Source organism: Odontesthes bonariensis, chromosome 2 (genome assembly GCF_027942865.1).
Source record: "Odontesthes bonariensis isolate fOdoBon6 chromosome 2, fOdoBon6.hap1, whole genome shotgun sequence".
In the NCBI taxonomy this organism is placed as follows: domain Eukaryota; kingdom Metazoa; phylum Chordata; class Actinopteri; order Atheriniformes; family Atherinopsidae; genus Odontesthes; species Odontesthes bonariensis.
Genome location: NC_134507.1, coordinates 4,197,220 through 4,220,310, shown reverse-complemented (window position 1 = coordinate 4,220,310; position 23,091 = coordinate 4,197,220). Strand labels below are relative to the sequence as shown.

The following is a 23,091-nucleotide window of genomic DNA, read 5'->3' as shown; positions in this document are numbered from 1 at the left end:
CTACTGCTACTATATAATGAATTTAATGCTTATCATGAACTGACATTACCCAGGAAACGCAAATAAATATGTGAAACAAAACTACAGTTTGTAGATTACTGTTTCTGGAGCTACGCTTCCATATTGTTGGAGTTTACATGCATATATTTATAAAGAGACTTACATTACAAGTTATCCTTAACATTCTTAATGGTTAGACTGAACAACTAAAATACCAAATATGGTTCCTGTACATATATTATTAATAATTTCTCTAACCTTGTTGCTCGGGAAGAGAAAGAGACTAGCCACTTCATAGATGAGAAGTCTAAAAAGGAGAATAATAATAATAATAATGAGCATAACTGATGGGTTGCCCTAAATTCTGCTGTCAGCTCGTAGCTGCTGACTCCGGGTTTTTGTGTTGCCTACCATGTGATGAGTTTGTAGTGTGTTATATTGTAACTGAAAAATTTGAACTGGAAATTCCAACAGCACTAAAATAACTGCTGACTCATGGTATAGCGAACTCGTGGACAATTTAAACACAGCCAGGGATTTGTTACTTTTTCTTTGGCTTGCGTTAAACCCCTTTGCATCTTCAGAGTAGCACAATATAGTCTATTAAAGTTAGCACGGTGATTCTGCACCGATCATGAAGGTCTTGGAGAGGGAGTTGAGATAAACAGACCTTGTGCTCTCTCCTAATGGGGAGAAGAGGAATGTGCTGTCCCCTTCAGAGTCCAGCCAGGAAAGTGAGTTTGACCGTCCCACTGGAGACTGAAAAGAGAAAGAATATACATAAGCATGGGGGGTTTCTCTTTGAACATGGGATGTGTCTTTGTGGAAGAGTAGCTGCTGCGGCTAAAGTGACTTCCACAGCTTAATTCAGTTAAAATCCACTAACTACTTAGTTCAAGTTGGGGGGTTTCCAACATTACAAACCACAGACTAAGAGCCTGACCTACACAAAATGAGCACTGTTAGTGTGGATCAATGCCACACGAAATTAGTGCCCTCACTAAGATAATAATAATCACAAGTGAGCCCAACAAAGTGGACTAAATATGTTCACATTATTAAAGGTCATGTGACACAAAAACACAATGGGTCTCATGCAAGAACATTTTCGTATTTTTATTCTAAATTTCTCTCACTTTTTTCGTACGAACACGCCACGTCAGATTCAACAAAATCTCTTAACTTGGGAAAAAGTGTGTAAACGACCTGCGTAAATGATGAATGCCACCCGTGCGTATTTAAGTGCACGTGCAAGAGGATAGTAAATTTGCATACTACACGCCCAAAATGATACCATATAAGGCTGTGCTTCCTCTCTCCTGTGCCAGGAAGTGTTGAGTGTTGAGTCATGAGAATGGCATCAAGGCACAAAAAGAACAACTTTAGGGGCTCTGAGATTGAAGTTCTGCTTTCAGAGATCCAGAAAGTAAAATCTGTCATTTTTAGCAGAGTCAGCAGTGGAATTGCTGAAGAAAAAAGCAAAGAAATGGGAGCAATTACGAGTGTCACCTGTAGTTCGTAATGTCACCGAAATAAAAAAGAAATGGTTTGATATGAAAATGGCTTAAAAAAAAAACCATCTCGGCATGAGCAGGTGCTCGATGACTGTAACTAAAGCCATGCAATCAGTTGTTGCCTCATCATGATGGAACTCTGATGGGGCGGTCCATGAGGGGGGTCTTCTGGCACCACACCTTCTGGTCTGCCTGGGCTGGTTCAGGTGGAGACCCTCGTTCATGGCAATATTGTGCAAATCTGGCATGCCTTCTCTGGGCTATAGAGCAGTTTGCCCCCCCGCTGTATGGAGACGCACCCACCTGGCCTTCAGCTCAGTGCGCTCCACAACAGGGGCACGGGTGCTTTGATGCGTATATGTGTTTAGTCTATTGCTCCGATTATGTTTGGCAATCCAGCCACAGCATGAAAGTCCCTCTTAATTTGTACTTGTTGGACAGCGGTGTATGGGAATGTGATGTACCATGGGTGATAAACTGATGAGAGCTTTGATGACCAAGGGGAGCGCACGACTCACAGAGGACTGGGACACACCCGATCTGTCTCCAATCTCCCTCTGAAAGGTTCCAGTGGCCAAAAATCCAAGGGTGGTGAGGACCTGGGCGTGTGGTGGAATTGGGTTTCTCTCTGGAGTTGTGGCTCTAGCAAGCAGCAGCACAGTCCTTGGCAATCTAAATTGCGATGTCAGCCATTCGTCTGTCTCCACATGGATAACTACACGGTTTCTTCCAAGAGCCTGACCCGCTAAGGCATCCAAAAGTAGCAAGTCAGCCGCTGGTTACGCTTCCCATTGACCTTGTTATATGCAGAGTCAAATTAACCTTCAATTAGTGCATAATTTAAGTCAAACAGAATAATGTCGGCATAATTATGGGGTATAATGTATATATTTATTTATGTTTGCTTCAAAGTAATTAAATGTACAATCCATTAGTAAAGCAAACTTGATTAGAATAACAGTGGACTATTTTACGAAACTCCTACGACAGGTCTCGATCACTCGTAAATTCTGTTCGTACCTCAAAGAAAACATAAAATATGAAAAGATTGGTCCATCCATCCATCCATCATCTTCCGCTTCTTTGGGGGTCGGGTCGCAGGGGCAGCAGCTTAAGCAGAGAAACCCAGACATCCCTGTTCCCAGCCACTTCTTCCAGCTCTTCTGGGGGGACCCCGAGGTGTTCCCAGGCCAGCCGAGAAACATAGTCCCCCCCATGAGCTGTCACCTTACCGTGGTGGGGGGGTTTGCGCGCCCCAATGAGTCTGGGAGCTATGTTGCCCGGGGCTTTAAGCCCCTGGTAGGGTCACCCAAGGCAAACAGATCCTGGATGAGGGACCAGACAAAGAACAGCTCACAAAAACCCCCTATGATGTACAATATTGTTGGACAACGCGTTCCTTCGCCCGGACGCGGGTCACCGGGGCCTCCCCCTGGAGCCAGGCCCAGGGGTGGGGCCCGCCGGCGAGCGCCTTGTGGCCGGGTCTGTGCCCAGTCGGTCGGGCACAGCCCGAAGAAATGACGTGGGTCCCCCTTCCGACAGGCTCACCACCCGTGGGAGGGGCCAAGGGGGTCGGGTGCAACGTGAGCTGGGTGGCAGCCGAAGGCGGAGACCTTGGCGGTCAGATCCTCGGCTACTGAAGCTGAAAAGATTGGTGAATGCGCAAATTCTCTTAAAGCAATACTATGTAACATTCCTACCTTAAAATAACAGCTTGAAAAAAATTGTGCGGCTAGAATGAGTTTTAATATTACGATTGGCCTGTCTCCTATGCCCTTCGGGGGTCTGAGTTGGAAAAACTGCGCTATGTAACTTTGCTGGACCGGCCCGGGAGCTGAGCGGAAGTACTTCGACTTACTTTCTGGCACACCTACCGCAAAAACAAATATACCCCTCTCACGCTCCCAGGTACATTTGATTATTCTTACCTTCTCGGTCGACATAGCTTGCACCTTCTGACTCCTCACCGGTTCGTCAACAAACGTGAAACGTGAAAGCGAAAGGGTGTTGTATTTACGACAGTGTAACCGTATATTACCTCCAAGCCTGTAGGGGGAGCTCCATAGTGGGCTTTTTGAGAAGTTACATTGTATTGCTTTAAATCACTCGTACGTACGATTTAAGAACAAATCTGTGTGTACAAACGGTTGTTGCATGAGGCCCAATGTTCTCACTTCATTATATAAGCATCGATAAATATTGCACCCAGTGGGCATTTCTACTCACAGCTGCAACACTAAAATTGTACGTGATTGCACTCCTGAAGTGTACAATCTGCCTACTCTTAGCAAAAGAATATCAGCAACAAATTGTCTAAAAAAAAGAGCTTAAAGCTCATAAAAAACAACAAAGGCTTACCAAAAGCTACACACAAGCTCCTGAAAATTCAAGCACTGCCCAGTTCTGTAAACAATGCTCTCAACATACACTACAGACTTACTGTCACTAGTTGAGCTTACCAACAACCTTAATCAACCTTAAAGAAAAACCTCTGCTACAATTTCAAAAGATCCCAGACAAGCCCCCATTTGTGACTTGGCTTGCTAGTGGAGAGTATTAAATAAAAACTGAACTGAGTTGAGAAAAGCAAGGGGTTGCTTATAAAACAACCAAACAATGTTAAAAGTTTAAACAAAACCAATGCTATCAGCATCATGCTACATCAAGCAAGCTTTCACAGGTGAGGCCAATGAGGCAAACAAGGACACTGAAACCCATGCACCACATAAAGACTGCCAATACAAGGCCAATGAGGATGCAGAGGCCTGTCACATTTTAGGCTAACATTAGCTGGACCTGTCAATGACAATTTGCAGCTACAGCTCCGAGCAATTTTTTTTAATTTGCATGACAAATCCAATACAGTGGGGTTTGAATAATTTTGTTGGCGAGCCTATTGATTCATCAAGTGTTATCATATAATTCCATCACAACACAGGCTGTTTTAAACCACAGCTACAAAATGAAGCTGCCTCATGACAATAATTGCCAGCTCAGATATCTGTAAGCAGGTCACTTTCTTTATGGATATAGTCATCAACTGTTTCGACTCCATCATTCCTCTTAGATTTCATATGTCCTAGTTCACTGTCCCATTATCGATGTTTTGGTTCCCACCAACTTGATCAATATCTTCAACACTTTTATACCAACATGCACCATTTTTGTATGATGTGTGGGTTCTGCAGCTCTATAAGGACCCGAAGAGGAGTAGTGAAAATGTATCCCATAAATCCTCAGACAGTGATGTCAGTGACGTGTCAGCCATCTCTCGAACCAGCAGTGCCTCTCGCATCAGTAGCACCAGCTACATGTCCATTCAGTCAGAGAGACCCCGGGGGCGATTCAGGTACACACACACATTCACAATCTTACACGGCCTCTCTGTAACCAAAGAACTAATAATATATTGTGAAATGTGATCAGCCGAGCTATGCGTGCATCGGGCCGCCACATGATGAAGAGCACCAGTGTGAGTGGTGAGATCTATGGCATGGAGCATGCCGATGGCAGCCAATCAGACACAGCGCTTGGAAGCCTTGGGAGTGGGATCAAGAAGCGGCGCTCGAGCCTAAGCCAACGTGTTGTTGCCATCCTGCCATCAAGGCGGAGTCGAAGTACCTCGCAGCTCAGCCAGACAGGTCAGTGAACAGACCAAATGCACATCCCGAGTAAACAACTATGTTGTCAAGAAAGTTGACATCTGTTTAGGTTTTACTAGGCCAGCAATTTATTTATTTTAAAGGGATGGGGATTAGCTTTGAAGAATTTTAGAATTAATAGGCTGTAAAAGTAGAATTACACTGCACCCCAACCAGTAACTGTGTTGACCATTGATTATTCCAAGTCTAAACCTGAACTACATCTATTCATCATTACAAAGTAATCTGTTAAACAACAATGGTCAGGAACAGCATTATCCACTCATGTTACTTAAATTACTCCCATGAATGAGAACTGCAACTAAATATAATTGATTCTGTGGCATCATAAACTCAAAAAAATGTTAGAAAAACAAAGTTGATACCTGCTCGGGAGCTTGCCTGATTTGCCTGGAGATATGTACTTTGTGTTTAAGGCACATCAAGCAATATGCTAAAATCTGAAGGTGCACCTAAATTCAAATCTATGCAAAATCGTACCAATGTCATATTATCGCTCTCATCACTTTTTAAATGTCTACTTTATGGTTAATTTATTCATGAAAATATTTAGTTAAATAACTTAAAAATTAGCTTGAAACTTTGTAAAATCACATCAAATCAAACAAAAATCTCATTTAAACCTATTAAATAAAGACCAATGGAACTAAGAGGGGATGAGATAGACTGAATGGGTAAGTTCATATGTATTTTATATAGATTCAATGTTTTTTGCTAATTTCCAAACTATGACGTCAATCCATTCTTTTTTTTTATATCCGCTGAATCCAATGTGGGGTCGCTGGGGTGGCTGGAGCCTATCCCAGCTGTCATAGGGCGAGAGGCAGGGCACACCCTGGACAGGTCGCCAGTCCATCACAGGGCCACACAGAGACAAACGAGACACACAACCATGCACGCTCACACTCACTCCTAGGGACAATTTAGAGTCACCAATTAACCTAACATGCATGTTTGTGGGTACCCGGAGAGAACCCACGCATACACGGGGAGAACATGCAAACAGAAAGGCCCCAGCTCGGATTTGAACCAGAAAAACCCTCTTGCTGTTCCCCCACACTATGACTTTAAATTTTCAAATCTCTGTGGTACTGAGAAGAGAGCCACACCAGTCCTTTTGAGTAGCTTCACTGTGTGAGGTTTTCCCTGTTTACAGTAAGCTCCATTAGCATATAACTTGCCTGCATCACAATATCAGTCACGTTCAGATCTCCATCTCTTTAGAAGAGGTTATGATTTTTTTCCCAACATGGGAGACTGGGAGAGCTGGAGCCGTAAAACGGGTAGCTTTCATGACACAGTTTACTGAATGTGTTTGTCCTCTTCTCTTGAGGTGCTGGTAAGTCTGCACTGGTGGTTAGTTGTGTCTTGCTCTGTGTAAGACAGAAACAGAAGACAGAAGATTTTGTTTTCTCATCGCTTACAGTCAAAGCCTTTGATGTGTCACACACTAAACATTCCCTCCATTCAGCAACTGCACCAATGGACTGAGGTCCCATTTAAACCCTTGGCTAAATAATTTTCTCAAGGGAAATTAGTGTGTGCAAAGTGCTTATTGACTTTGTTTCACGATGAAAAAAAGCTGAAAACTGAAAGAACATTCACGCATTGTGAGAGGGAAAGACATGCGGTAAGATGGAATAACACATCTACCTAACTCATGAAGCTTGTTTGTGAGTAATGTAGGTTTTTAATGTTTGGTGAGAATCCAAACAGCCTGAAGAGGTGCACTTGTTGGTCTCACTTATTCAGTTTAAGTTCTATTCATTATTGCTCTTCTATGGAAATATTCAGCTTCTAAGGATACAGTTTTCCTACAATGGCCTCAGGGTGTGACTCTTTGAAAAACAGCATGTTCTGTGGAATGTTTATATATATATATATGACTGTATTTGTTTGCTAGAGCAATTATTTTGTTGCAAACGAGGCGGACTGGTTTAGATTCACTGAAAGCTTGCATCATGAATGTATACTTATCAGTCCATTCTTCATTAAAGCTGCAGCTTTTCACATCAGCTCTGTATTTAAGGCTCTTTGACAAGGACATTTTTACCCCCCTAACCCCACACAAAGGTTTTTTTTCTCTCTTTATGCTTTCTACAAGGCTTTTCCACCATTTAGAAAAAAATGGATTCTATACATGTACCCCTGATGTGTGGAATATGTGCTTTGGGTAGAAATACTGTATTTGTTTTACTACACGGTACCATGGATATTCTGCTAAATATGGACTGGTACTCTGCATCTAGTCCATTTGCTGCTGCAGTTTTATTCTTAAAGACAATGTTGATAAATAAACCTTGAGTCTTGCAGAGACTACGCAGACACACAATATTAATATGCTTGCATGGAATGAGAGTTTGGATAAACATATTTATTGATTTTGGTGTGTGTATTCATTCTTAGATTAAATATATGTTTATACAAGAGCAATATGGTCATATAATTAGTTTCGTCAAGGGGTCAAAACCACCTACATGCACTTGTACAGCATTGGACAGAAAGGATCATGCAACGAGTGTCTACCAAACCACTGGCGCTCGGTGAAAACATATGTACAATTGTTGTTATTTATTGGATTTGTTGTTGTTGTGTGTTATTTCAGAGGCAGCGGGTAAGGCGGCGGACAGACAGAAAGGTAAAGCAAAAGGCAGGAAGTCAGACACTACAGGGAACACTGTAGGACACTAATAAAACAGAAGTCTAGGGATGTAATGCTCATGCAGACTTAGAGTTCTCACTTATGGTATAATATGATATATGTCAGATGTATGGTTATCATAAAGAGAGCATGCTACCATATTGTGCACTTGGATGAACGTTTAGAGAACTGCATATATCATATAGAAGAAGTTAGAGGAAATTTGTCTGATGTTCCTCGAGTTTGACTGAAAATTTGGTCTGTTTTTAAGTTTATGAATAATTCATAAAGCATCACAATAGACTCCTTACAAACCCAGTTACAGACTGAATGGGTCAAACTCTGGCAAACAAGGATCCACAGAAAAAAACGAGTACGAGCAGAAATTGAGGAGTAGATAGTAAGCTCACTGTTCTCTGAAATCAGTGAACCCTTCCTGAACTCTGTCTCTGGCACGCTTCCTTACTCCACCCTCCTCTCTCACCATTTTGTTTGAAGGCTGGTTCAGTTCTAGAAAAAGCCCGGCTGAGTTGGTTTAAACTTCACTGAGTGGTTTGATTATTATAGCATACTGTGCTTCTTGTGCTGGCCTTTTCCTTATGTATCACAATGAAACTAAACCTGAGGGAATTTATGTTCAAGATAAAAAAAGGGCTGGCTTTTAAAAAGAGCTGAACTCTTCCTTTACGGTTGTATTTACGCTGTGATTTCATCAGGGGTGGAAAGTAACGAATTACATTTACTCACGTTACTGTAATTGAGTACTTTTTATGAGTAATTTGTAATTTTCTGAGTAGTTTTTGAAATGTGTAATTTTTACTTTTACTCGAGTACATTTTGACCCAAGTACTTTTACTTCGCTACATTTAAAACCCCTCACGTTACTGAGTAAAACATATATTGATGGTGAAAAATTAAATGCGGGCAGAAATTTAAACAACAGTCCCGGAACTGAAAGTCAATTGCGTGGCCTTGCCTTAAGCGCGCCCTTTCCATTGTTACATAATCTGGTGTGGTGGATCTAGGCTACCTGCGCTTTGGAAGATGGCTGCTAACCTAGACGTGGAGACTTTGGAGGAGGAAAGGTCCGAAGACGAAGAGGATACACATTCTGGAGGAGACGAAAGCCAGAAAAACCCGTGGCCAAATTTAGAAAAATTATTCGTTTTCAAACGCACGAAAGGCAATAATGTGATTATGCAGTGCAAGATGTGCCTGCCAGCCAAAACGGAGCTTTCGGCTTTCAGAACATCGACTTCAAACTTACTTCTTTAATACACCTTGAAATCGATTAAAACAACTTGTAACTAATTTGATTCATGACTCATCCTTTTTTGCATTAAGAAACTGAAATTAATTAAGTAACTTTTACTCAAATTACATTTTAAATGAAGTAATTTTGTACTTTTACTCAAGTAAATTTTGAGATGGGTAATTTTACTTTTACTCTGAGTAGAATTTAGGCAAAGTAAAGATACTTTTACTTAATTACAATTTTTCAGTACTCTTTCCACCTCTGGATTTCATCAACCTGTCAATTGTCACCTTCACATCCCTGCTAGCACTCAAGATGTGAGCAGCCTGACTGAGCCACTTTTTGTCTTTATCCAGATCTTCCTGCAGTGACCTCACCACCAAAATATAAATGTTTGTTCTGCTTAAAAACAATTGTGCGTCTTTCAAAAGAAAAAGAAAAATATTTCACGTTGTCTTAATTTGTGCACATTTTTGTCTCGTACAGCAATGTAATTTTCTTATTTTGTATTCCATTTTTTGAGATGTTGGTGAGGTCACCATGGAATATTATTTTGCATGGGCTGGCCTGCATAGAGATAAACCTCAGCTTCAAGTTATCAGGCTTGTCAAAGTTTCTGCCTTTGTTAAAATCACTCTTTCTAAACAGAATTTCACTGTATTTGCCACAGAAGCGCCGGCAGGTAAGAAGGTTAGTAAGGCCGGCAGCAGCAGCATCCAGAGGAGCGTGGAGACGGGCATGGCAGTGGAGTATCCACGAGGAGGATCAGCCATGAACCGGCAGGCCAGCAGGGAGTCCACAGATGGCAGCATGAACAGCTACAGCTCTGAGGGGAAGTATGTACACACCAAAAAATGCTGCCAGTACAAAGCAAAAGACAGACAATAAAGAGTCAAAACACTGCGAGCACAGAAGAATGTTATGCCGTAGCAGCGGCTCATATCTCTGTCTCCGAGAATTTGGTGTAATGTGCAATGTGTAAATATGTAATGACCAGAACAACGCTGACAAGACCCAAACAGTTATGGCCAGATAATAGGTGTTCTAATAATACAAACATTTACTCCATGCGGTAAAAGATTTTCTGGGATTTTAATCCAACTCTCCTAGAGAAAGCTACACATCCAAGGCACTTGTGCTACACGAAGTTGGAAAACCTGTAAATTGCATATGAAAAACATCCAACTTGTTATTGCTAGTGGTGCACAAGCTCCAAATGCATCATATCCTGACTGTGTCATAATGCAACCAAGATTGTCTATGTGTTAGACCCTTCCTCCTGTGACAGAAGCAATGTGTGAAACTTCCCATTGATTTGATGATCTGGCATAAAATGAAAGTTTGCCCAGCTCTGTCTACTGACATTTTCCTGTCGCGTTTCTACGAGTGAGGACATTAAAGCAACTCTTGAGAAGTTTTGAACCTTAAAAGTTTCTGCTTTTTTTAAATGGCACCTTTGTGGCCTCTTCAACATGACAACAAATTCATGTGTATTGCTGCACATGTGCAGGGTTCACACAAAGATCAGTTTTTAAAACAGTGGTGTTAGATCCCACCATTGTTCGGGGGAGCCAAAGAGCTGCACACCATGCTGAGATATAACAAGTTTTTAGCTAGTAGCTCATTGGGAATCCCTTTGTTTGTGCAAAAATACTGTATATAAATACAGTTAAAGTGGTTGGACCAATTTGTGTGTCTCTGTGACAGGCTGTTGCTAACAAAGTGCCTAAAGATACAATTTAAAATAGTTTCTTTGCTAGGCTGTTATGTATCAACACAACACTGGTTCATCCCTTGAATTAGCGTCTTTTTTAATGCTTGAATGATCCATAGGGCAGTGTAAAAAGGCTTAGCAAACAAAAAAAACCCGCATTCCTCTGAAAATGATCAGGTACAAGGACTGGACTGAAAATGAGTGAAAAAGCAGCCAACATCCAAAGAAAAACTTTGAAAGACCTTCAGAAAGCCTGGGGAAATATTGCTCAGGAAAATCTGGCTTCTCAGAAACAAAATCTACAGAGATGAGGTGTGTTTCAAGACTTTTGCACAGTACTGTATGACACTAGAGCACAGTGGATTACTTGTTTGTGTGTGTCAGTTTGATCTTCTCAGGTATGCGTTTAGGGGCCGACAGTCAGTTCAGTGACTTCCTGGATGGATTAGGCCCCGGTCAGCTGGTTGGCCGGCAAACACTGGCAACACCTGCCATGGGTGAGTGATTGGCCTTCTGTGTCTGCTGCATATTTCATATATATATATATATATATATATATATATATATATATATATATATATATATATATATATATATATATATATATATATATATATATATATATATATATATATATATATATATATATATATATATATATATATATATATATATATATATATATATATATATATATATATATATTTTTTTTTTTTTTGTAGAGAGAAATTGTTAAAGCTTTTATTAAATGTGAAGAGAGAGATATATAGCTGAATTAAGAGGCCACTCAACAAACTATATTAAGGCGAAATGGGAAAAAGAACTTGGAACTGTAATCACTTCTGAAGAATGGACAAATATAATTGACACACAAATCACCACTACGACCTCACACCTGTGGAGAGATTTTTCCTGGAAAAATTGTATCAGATTTTTTATAACACCTAAGCAAAAGTCTAAGCAGACAGGACTACAACCTACTTGCTGGAGAGGATGTGGACATGGTATGGCAGCTCATACACATGTATTCTTTAGCTGTCCCACTCTTAAATCCTTCTGGGAAGGAATTCAAAACATAATTAGAGAAGTCCTGCAGTATAATTTTGATTTTACCTGTTTATCATTTTACCTGGGTAACATGGATATGGAACTACCAAAGAAAGACAGATACCTCCTGAAAATCTTTATGGCCGCAAGTAAAAAAGCCATAACAAGAAGATGGCTCAACACAGAACCTCCCACGGTTAATCAGTGGAAAGTCATAATTAAAGACATCCAAACTATGGAACTATTGACTTTTAGCCTCAGGTTACAAAGGGGCAAAGGTGATGCCCTCTGGGAAAAATGGGACCCCTACATCGCAGGAGGGGGTGATGACCTATCTTGATGCCTTGTGTACTCTGGTAATGAAAAGCAATGACCATGATGTTATAGTTTGTGGCGATCTGTTCGCAACCCCGCGGTTCCCCTGATGTTTTGTTTTTGTGAATATGCGCATGTATGTTTATATGACTAGGTTTTGCAATCATTTGGATGTGTGCATGTCTATTTTTTGTTGTTTCTCTTTTGTTTTTGGGGTCGCATAGCTGGTATTTGAATTGTTTTGCCACATCTGATTGTGACCATATCTTGTTTTGTTTTTTTGTTTTTTTGTATTGATGTTGTAACTTGAAAAGATAGAAAAATAAAGTTTGAAAAAAAAAAAAAAATGTGAAGAGAGAAGTATAGTAGTACCTTAACACCTGAAACTGAAGAAATTCTACTCCATGGAACAGTTTTGAATGCCCTCTGAAAGTTTTTTAAATGTGTCTTTATATGAAGTTTTGTTTTCGTACCTCTGCAGGTGATGTTCAGATTGGTTTGATGGATAAGAAAGGACAGCTGGAGGTGGAGGTGATCAGGGCCCGAGGCCTTACCCCCAAACCAGGCTCCAAATCCCTCCCAGGTAAGACAGTACAGACCATTGCAACCTGAAGCCATGAGATCTGCTCACATGTAAACTCTGATCTTCCTCCCTTCTCTCTCTGCTTTTCCATTGTCTCCACTTCTTACCTTTTCCTGACCTCCCTTTTAACCTCACTTCTAGCTCCCTATGTCAAGGTGTACCTGCTAGATACTGGAACCTGTAAAGCCAAAAAGAAAACCAAGATCGCTCGTAAGACTCTGGAGCCGCTCTACCAGCAGCACTTGCTCTTTGAAGAGAGTCCACAGGGCAAGGTGCTTCAGGTAATGACCGGCAACGCTTTCTTCAGCCTTTCTGTCATTACACTTTCCCTTACATTATGTAAATGTTAATAAGATGACATTTCATTTTTATCATTTTTGTGGAGGGAGGTTGTAAAATCACAGTTTAACTGAAAATGATCAGTGATATTATTACATGTACTGGATGCCAGCGCTATAGAATTTAGTCTTTCTTGGTAACAGTTGCTTTTGGGACTTATCTCAAATTACTTCAAACTTGGCCTCAGGGGCGGTCGGTGGCGTAGTGGGTTAAGCAGGCACAGAGGCTACAGTCCTCGCTGCAGTTCGAGTCCCGCCCTTTGCTGCATGTCTTCCCCCTCTCTCTGCCCCCTGCTTCTCTCCAACTGTCCTATCCATTAAAGGCATAAAAAGCCCCCAAAAATAAAATGAAATGAAATGAAAAAACTTGGCCTCACTTGAATACCTAGAAACTTGAAGTATCCACAAAATCAGAAGTAGCACTACATTCGTGGATTCTCCACTTACACAGTCCTGATTCAGGTCATGAAGACAGGAAGTCTTCTGTGCTGCCTGTGTGGAGTGTGAAATGTTTGTATTGTTGTGTTTCTTTCCAAGCCCAACATTCACTAATTCAGCTCATTCTCTCCTGTAGGTGATAGTATGGGGCGATTATGGACGATTGGACCACAAATGTTTTATGGGTGTAGCACAGATCCTGTTGGAGGAGCTGGACCTCTCGAGCACGGTGATCGGCTGGTATAAACTGTTTCCACCATCTTCATTAGTGGACCCTACATTAGCTCCGCTTACGCGGCTGGCGTCTCAGACATCACTGGACAGCTCAGGACCGCCGCCGGGCGTTCGGTCCTAGTGACCAAAACCGCGAGCACCTACCCCCAATACCCCTGAAATGATCAGATAATGGACCGCAGCTACTGGACCACAACTGAGCAGAGGGTGGAAATGCCCCAAGGAGGACAACGAGAAGCCCTCGATCAACCAATGAAAAGCCAGACGGAGAGACAGGGACCGAGAGAGAGAAACGAGAGAGGGAGAGACAGAACTAGCCAATCAAAGCTTAGCTGGAGTCTGACAATCACGTCTCACACCTTCCCTCTTCCTCCTCCTTACGCTTTTTTGTTTTCAGTCTTCCTTGCTTTCTTTGTTTTATCCACTGAGCTGCATCTGTGGAGGTTGCTGTCCAGCATTCTTCATTTCTCTCCATAATTTCTTTGATTCCTCCTTGATTACTCGCGCAGCCCTTATCAGAGCACCTGATCAAAGTGGAGTCCTCCACCTAGTTTCCCTCCAGCCAATAAGAGTAGAGCTTACTGCTAGGCGAGCGGATTAAGTAAGGTGTGGGATTTAGTAAGTAGCAAACTGTTGGAGTTTCATGCAACTGTTTTGCAGAGGTTGGCTGCTGTCGCTGCAGCTGTTGACATGGTAACCATGTCATAGATGAGTATGAAGGGGAGCAGTTCGACACGACTCGTTAAGGACGCCGAGCCTGCACGTACGTGTGCACATTGTTAGTCTAGTTGTGGAAAATGAAAGGAAGCACAAAAAAGCTCAACTCTATCAATCGGACAAAGTGCAAAAACTTTTCTGTCTAAACAGAGGAAAGAGAAAACAGAGGCCAAATGAATCATAAGCTTTTTAGTTTTCATTTGGATCATCATTTTTATATCTTTGTTTTCTTAAAGAATCAGAATAGTCCCACAAGATGCAGACTCCCTCTGTATATGTGTACGTTTGGTTTTCGAGCGGTGTTGTGCCAAAGGCCGGAGATAAAGGTCGGGCCACATCTCCTCGAACAGCCTTTACCTAACCCCCACCCGTCCTCCTGAACCCTCAAACTCCCCCTGTTGGAGGGAGCAGCATGACTCGGGGACGCCACGCCCCGGCCCCAAGCTGCATGCATGTTTCTTTCGTTCTGTTCGTTTAGGTTTTGTTTCGTTCTCTACTTTTTAGTAAAATTGAAAGATGAGACGAAATTAACGAACAACTCTCAAAAAACAAAAAGAGAAAAAAAGACTAGACTATGTGTGTTAGTTCCACATACCTTTAGGCCAGCTTGTATGTTGCATGTTCTTGTACAGTTTGCTCGTACTGAATATGAATACAGAGAAAAGCCAAGCCATCCCCGCCCCCAAACAGGAGCGGACCAATAGTGGGGGGATCACTCCACCCAGGCCACACCTACCACTCTGGGTCTAAATATTCATATTAGAAAGTCTCCAGAAAAACTGTCTTTTTTCAGTTTTTCTTCAAACCCTTTGAACAACAGTGCTGTTCTGTAGAACTGAGCATACTCAAGCCCCCGGCGTATCTGAGGATGTAGGTGTCTAAACTGTAGTTTAAGACAGATGGGGCTAGAGACAGAGATATAGAATGTGTGTATAACAGCTAAATGTATATGAAGTATCATTATGAGTTTGACAGAAATTATAAAGATATAGTTATATGAATATAAAAAGAGTGTATCTGACTGCACACCCACTACAAACACACACACACACACACACTCACCTTGTACATACAAATCAGGATGAGCGGCTTGAACTTAACTCATGAACAAATAAAACATCGCTGACACACAAACATTCCTGGTCTTGTTGAGGGGAATTCGCTTCTGGTGCTTGAGCCGCTGAGCGGCACCGAGCCACAAGGGGGCACTAATAGGTCTTTATTTTGGACCCAGTTGCAGAAAAAGAAGCAGAACCAATTAGAGCAAAGTTGACTTTTTTCTCTCCTTTAATCATCGTTTTTTCCCTGTTTATGACTATGGTTTGGACTGGACTTTTAAAGCCAATGACAAATCTGGTTTTTGCGCACATATTTTTGCGGATGTTTTCGTTGATCCTTGGCGGTGTGGCCGACTGCCCTTTCCTTTGTCAGTATTACTTCAGGAATACTGATTGTTTACAGCCCATGGCTCCCAAACCACAAATCTTGACGAAAGATGAAGTATTCACTGCAACAGTTCTTGTTTGTATAACAGATGTGGCTCTACTGATGTGTATGTTTTATATTCAAGAGTTCATTTTTATTATTTACAAATAAAAGACAGTGTGAAAGAAAACCTGGCTTTCTAGTGGTCTCAAGTTATTGGGAAGCAGGGGACATTTTTACATGACTGTTTTATTGGTGCACTTTATTTAACCCAAAGAAAGTCTTTAAATCTTTTTTTCTGGATGCAGGTAAGTGAGCATCTGCACAGGAACGAGTTTTGTAATAACTACTGTATTTTCCCAGAAGTCAAACTTCTTGAAATCTAAATTCAGTGTGAATTGTCTGGGTTTGGTGTTATTTGTCTCACCCAAATAGCCATTCTTAGTGTTCATTGACTTTCTAAAGCCGATAGCTGAGAGTACAGCAAACAAGGTTCTAGGAGATTTTAAAAACATAAGGTTAAAATGAAAAAAATCCCCTTTTTAAGGTGGCGAGTCTGCACAGAACAGCATAGAGAATATATTTGAGTTAACAATTTTCTTTTTCACACTATATTTGCTTAACGTGACTTCTCAATTGGCCCTGTGATGGATTGGCGACCCTTAATTGGATCGAGCGGGTATAAAGAAAATGGATGGATGAATTCTTAATTGTTTTAGTTCTGTAGTCCTAATCGCTCCTCTAGTTGCCGCCTCACCACAAATCAGAACAGAAAACGAGGAGAACTCAAGTGATGCATGGCTTTGTCAAGCCCAAAGGTTTAAACTTCATCAGCTCAGGACATCAGAAACTTCATCTGAAAGTCTGGAAGCAGAAGTCCTGGAAGACGAACCGAACCATCAGTGTGAAGATTTGGTAGTTTTAAAGTCTTCTGTAATCGTGAACTCTGCATATTTTGGTCTTTGAATGCTGCTCATTCAAAAGATGAGGCAATGTCAGCCTGTGAATGTTTTGTTTCATGGTTTTCATACATTTCCCACACCGAACAACCGATGCTGAGAGCACATGCTGTTACACTGTAGTGCTAAAATACTGCCTTGTTTGACATTTTGAACCCTTGGTATGCAGAAGAAGGAATAAAGGTAATATTCAGATCTCAAATACAGCTACAAGTCTCTTTGGGTATGTTTCCATGCCCCTGCTCCAGCTCATTTAAAGTGATGGTTCGGAGTAGATTCAACCTGGGGTCATTTGAACCGTGACATCCAGCCAAGTAGCCCACCCGAAGTTTTTCCGATATTGGCTGAACATCAGCCGAGTTACTGAGTTATCCCGAATAGCTTAGTACAAGGGTTAATGGAACCTGGCAGTATCTCCAAAATTACCACACTAAAATCACATGCCATGACACCAAACTTCTACAGTAGTACAAATATGGTCTGTACTCACAAAACGATGCATTTGGAAGTTTGTACATAGTCCAGGAGTTTATTATTATCAACACAAGCCTGATAGCTTCTCTGCTGCTAAAGCTGCGTCGACGTCACTTCCTTGATCTGGGAGCTTCAAAGTAAGATGAGGGTTGATCTACTACTGTAGACAAAAAAGTATATGCTATATTCTACATGAATTTTTATGAATTTTTATGTTGTAGAGTTGTGAATTTATTTTATCAATGGAGAAATTGAGCAGCCTTGCTTTGTTGTCTACAGTAGTAGATCAACCCTCATCTTACTTTGAAGCTCCCAGATCAAGGAAGTGATGTCGACGCAGCTTTAGCAGCAGAGAAGCTATCAGGCTTGTGTTGATAATAATAAACTCCTGGACTATGTACAAACTTCCAAATGCATCGCTTTGTGAGTACAGACCGTATTTGTACTACTGTAGAAGTTTGGTGTCATGGCATGTGATTTTAGTGTGGTAATTTTGGAGATACGGACCAGGTTCCATTAGCGCTTGTACGAAGCTATTCGGGATAACTCAGTAACTCAGCTGATGCTCGGCCAAGATCGGAAAAACTTCGGGTGGGCTACTTGGCTGGATGTCACGGTTCAAATGACCCTAGGGTGAATCTACTCCGAACCATCACTTTAAGCCGGGTGTATTCTGCTGGTATACAGTGCAGCAATCTTTAAGTCAGGTTTTCAATCAGACTGAGGTCATATCAAATCAAATCAAATTTATTTGTATAGCACATTTCATGTACAAACAATTCAAAGTGCTTTACATAAAATAAAAGCATTGCAGCAGGGAGTGTAAGAAGCATTAAAGTACATAAAAGAATATAAAGAGAAAAATCATTTAAATGAATTTAAAAACAAGCAACAGTCCAGATAAATTCAAAGATATCGTGCAGATTTCATGCATAGACACATGAGAACAGAAATGTTTTTAACCTGGATTTAAAAATGTCTCCATTTGGTGAAAGTTTAATCTCCACTGGCAGTTTGTTCCACTTGTATGCAGCATAACAGCTAAATGCTGCTTCTCCATGTTTAGTCTGGACTCTGGACTGGACCAGCTGACCTGAGTCCTTGGATCTAAGAGCTCTGCTGGCTTTATATTCCTATGTGTCTCTTGTCCCCTCAAATGCTGCTTCAGCATGCTCGCTGTCATTTTGGAGGGTGAATCTGTGTCTTGGTCCTAATTCTCTGGAAGACTGAAACAGGTTTTCTACCAGTACTTGCCTATATTTAGCACCACCCATCGTTTTGTCATTTCTGACCAGTTTTCACGGCCCTGCTCTGACAGACATCCACGCAGCACGGTGCTGCTACCACCATGCTTCCCTGTGGGGATGATTTTCTTGGGTGAGAGATGTTGAGAGTGAAGCAAACAGTGTTTTCCTTGACGGCCAAAAGTTATATTTTTAATCATCAGACCTTCTTCCGCATGTTTGGGAAGTCTCCCTCGTGCCTTTTGGCAAAAACCCCAAATATACTGTTTCCTTTCTTGTAAATAATGGCTTTTTTTCGTGGCCACTGTCCCATAAAGACCATTGGTAGACTCTGGGGCCTTTACAAAAAGGTGAAATTTTTAACTGAAATCACGTGACACTTTTCACAGGCGTGCTTAATTGAACTAATCATGTGAATTGGTATTATATTACAATATTGGGTCTTATGGTGGCAAAAGGGGTGTACATGCAGTACATGAACATTGTGTTTTAATTCTTACTTTTCTAGGACTTTTAGCTACACTTTTGTATTTCAATTTTACTTTCAGTAGATGTTGTAATATTTTGTGTAGGTCCATCACATAAAAAAAAAAAAACATGTGTAGATGTAAGGTAACAACATAGGAAAAGAAACCAAGGAGGTGAATCTTTTTAAAGCTGGTAGAATTACTTTACAGTGTCCACCATAGACAAGTCAAACAGTTGTTTTAACATCACTCTTTTGATTTGGGCACGTGAGTATATAATAAAAATAACTGTCTTGCCCTGTAACGTGCCCATCTGACTATCATCAACTTGCATCAATTATCAAAATATAAAACACACGCAGTCAAAGGTGAATGTCAGCTTTATTGTCTTCCAGGGTGAACTCGTAAAATATATAACACTCAGATACCTACAGATTAGATGCATATATCATTGCAAAATACATAGGGTATGTAATACAAATGTCTACATCTCTTTGCTCTGCAATGTGACGTGAAGTGTTTTTTTTTTTTTACTCTTTACTGCCCTGCTGTGGCGAGCTGCCCGAACAGAATTAGTTTCCAAAACCGGTGGAATCTCGTTCACTTATATTCACCTTTTCTTGTGTGAACGCCTTTATAATAAGTTATATAATGATAACAAAATGAACAGTTACTAATTAAAAAAACAAAACAGAAATATATAAAAGCACACACACCTCTGATTCAGCTGGAGTAGAGACATCTCCCATTGCTCCAAGACATTAATTAAGATGTTAGAAAATAGCTGCTAATAACTTCACTCTGCCTCTCCCTGAGAGTGAATTTGTAGATGATAATTAGGCCAACAAGAATCTTTTGATGAAAAATTAACCTCATCATATGATAATCCGAATACTGTTTACTGTTTACATCTTTACGTGGATTACCGCTCAGTTATCACACTGGATCCCCCAGATAATGCAGTTCAAATCATTTTATTTGAATCATTGTTTGGCTGACAAAGTCATAAAAGCCAAGCTGGGAATTTTCCAAATTGTGCAAATGCATCAACAGACAACTGTGATCTACCATCGGAATGTAGCAGAATTCATCCAAACCAGTATAAAAGTAAGTTGTAGCATGAAATTAGAGACATTGCTGTTTTTTCGGTTTATTTTACATTGACTCGATAAATGCTCAGATTTTCCAAAAAGCTTTTTGAAACTACACTGCTCCATAATACGTTCAAAAGAAGAAGAAGAATAAATCTAATTCAACCACTCGTTACTTCAAAACGTTTGACCTTATCTTTGGTAGATCTACTTATCCTAACCAGTCTTCCTTTCCAGTTTGATTGATTTTTGTGTTCTTTTGTTACATTTCTGAGCACAATGTCAAAGTGAGCTCAGCGCACTTCACGCTGCTTTTCATTGCCAAAGTGTGCAGTGAAGTGTGCCATTTCTGCTTTGAGCGGCGAGGACGTTCATCTTCAGTTTAAACAGACTAAAACAAGAGAGACAACACGACATCCATTCTGCGTTCCTGCGGACTTTCTAAACCAGTTTGGATGTTTGTCAAACATCAGCGCCTGCAGTCCAGAAATCTGCACAGTTTAAATGACCCTCGGGGACTTCTCATCTTTAGTTTCTTTTAACTTATTTTTGCCATTTGTGTATTTTTGCTCATGTTTGTGTGTGTTTGTGTGTGTGTGTGTGTGTGTGTTTCTTTTTTCCTTGAAACATTTGATGACTTTACTTTGAAAATGTACCTGCACTAATTGCTCAGGTGCGACTTGATTATTAGCTCGCGCGTTGCTGCAGTAATGGCTCTAATCTCAAGCAATCCGTAAATTACTGCGACAGCCTCCTGAAGGCATGTGTCTGTTAGCAGCTTAATGGCGGAGAGCAGCTATAGGCGTTCTTTTAGTTTCAATCAGCGGAAGGCACGAGAGTGAGTAGCCCAATTCTCCTCACGTCTAATAGAACAATAGCAGAAAGTAGGCCCATAATTGAGCACTTAATGGTAATAGTGTGTTGTGATGTGTCGCACTTTGTCTCCGGAAGCGCAGACTGAGAACGCGCAACTTTTGCAGTTGCAGCTGCTGTGAGACGCCGGTGCGCTCCAAGCTGGCTGCTGGTGACGCGCTGCCGCTGTTAACAAGCAGGCTGAAACAGAAGGGTGTCATGTCAGATTAGATTTGTTATGCCCCCCCCCCCCCCCCTCGGTGTTAATGGTCTGAAAGGGTTTGGCTGCGTGGCAGCGCTTCAGAGCCCATTAGAAAGTCGCTGTCGTGATAGCAGTCATTACCGCAGTATTCCCCGTCCGCGTGCACCACCCGCCCGGCCCGCGCCGCCCCTCGCGCAGTTTAATCTAATTACATAGCCGGGCTCCTGCGTGCTTTACCCCCCCACCCCCCAATCTTTTTTTTCTGTTGATATTCATTAAAAGACGTGATTTATCACTAAGCTCTCTGAGGAGCGGCCCGCTCAGACTTCCCTCCTCAGCTGAGCGAAGATTTACTGGATCCAACTTAATTTACAGACTCTGATGACTGCTTGAGAATTATTCTGCTGGATTAATAATCCTTGCTCTCAACCAGGCGGACAATGTTTAATATTAGCTTCTCATATAGTGGATATAATGGATAGTGTCAACTGTTATGGGCCTTGTTGTATGAGACTAATTTATTAGGCTTAGCAAAAATGTAGTGATAATAGGCCCAATAACAACGAAAATATTCTCAATAATAATAATAATAATGATAATGATAATAATAATAATGAAATTATTGCGCCATGGTTTTACTTTTTTTTTTTTGTACAAATTGACAAAGCCCACATCGTCTGAATTAATAGATCAATCACTTGTGGTCCCAGGTGAGCTAATTGAACCTAAATGGCTGAAAAGACAAACCAATCGCAGACTGTGTTGCCGCCTGTGGCACGTGAACAATAACCCAACACTTTGATATAAATTCTCTCGTGAAATTCCAGAGAACGTCAGGGATGGTGGAGAGGGTGAAGATTTTGCATTTCACTATCATCTCAACCTTTTCTTATTATGAATAAAATACTCAGACAAGGAAAATAATTCAAACATAAATGTTTGAATTCATCCGTTGTAAATAATCCAACTCACATTTCAATACATTCTAAATTGATTATGTTGCTTTTGTTCTCAATTTCACTCAGTGTAGCTTCTATCTAACAACGTGCGTTCGGCCAGCCCATTCAAATTATAAATTGCAAATCTTATAATTAGTTTTAGTTATCCGCCCGTGGCTGGGTTTGACTGTTCGGGGCCTCTGCGGATGCTGCAGTTAACGGGGGGCCCCGTTTCACATTTTCCTCCCTTTTGTACAGTGGCTCTATTTGGACACAAGGGGGAGCTAAAGTCCATGTTTGGAGAGTCACAACAGTCACCTCATCTGGAAGCAGTAGCGCTTTATGTTCCAGTGGTGGGCTTTGTTTGTTTTGTCAAATGTGATGGGCCTAATTGGATCAGTTTATCCAACATTCAAAAATCCTGCTCCAATTTAAACATTTACACCTCATAATGTTCAACCAAGCAGGAAAAGGTGAGTGTCGGTGTGAAACTATTGGACTTTAACCATAGTCTGGACTTTATTTAACCATAGTCTGTTGGAGTTTCACTCAATTTTGGTCCATATTCAGTTTAAAGCCTCGAATTTTATAATCATTTTTAAACATACACTTACGGTAGCACCACTTTAAATGATTTGGGATCGTTTCAGTCACCTTTAACCATCAGTAGTCTAAAACAGTGATGCATTTAAGTATATCGCCACCCATCCATTCACCGCCACACATCCTATTAAATTATCTTTATTTTACAAATTCTGATGATGGTCTGAGACAGAAAAATATGTCCCAAGGGCATCTTTCTCCTCCCGCCGTTTATCTTCATAACCATCCGTTTAATGTAAAATGAACAACAACTTAACAACGGAGCCCATAAGCACGCGTGTTGTAAGTACATTAAAGCAGGAGAGGCGTGGATGAGTGGATGTGGACTGCAGAAGTGCTGGAAGACGATTCTACTTAAATATACAAGAAGACCCTGCA

General features: G+C 41.0%; 1 protein-coding gene across 6 annotated transcripts in view; it reads left to right on the top strand.

Moving 5' to 3' along the window:
• The window catches only part of rims1a (regulating synaptic membrane exocytosis 1a), a 128,881-nt gene extending 112,808 nt beyond the window's left edge, over positions 1–16,073 (top strand). For all 6 annotated transcript variants that reach the window (XM_075474569.1, XM_075474576.1, XM_075474563.1 and 3 more), the window contains 8 exons: positions 4,703–4,863; positions 4,941–5,155; positions 7,782–7,814; positions 9,743–9,908; positions 11,171–11,283; positions 12,630–12,731; positions 12,873–13,012; positions 13,644–16,073. In XM_075474569.1, the coding sequence (XP_075330684.1) occupies positions 4,703–4,863; positions 4,941–5,155; positions 7,782–7,814; positions 9,743–9,908; positions 11,171–11,283; positions 12,630–12,731; positions 12,873–13,012; positions 13,644–13,862 (1,149 nt within the window). In that variant the 3' untranslated portion in view covers positions 13,863–16,073. The remainder of the gene's footprint in view (positions 1–4,702; positions 4,864–4,940; positions 5,156–7,781; positions 7,815–9,742; positions 9,909–11,170; positions 11,284–12,629; positions 12,732–12,872; positions 13,013–13,643) is intronic.
• Positions 16,074–23,091: the final 7,018 nt, after the last annotated feature.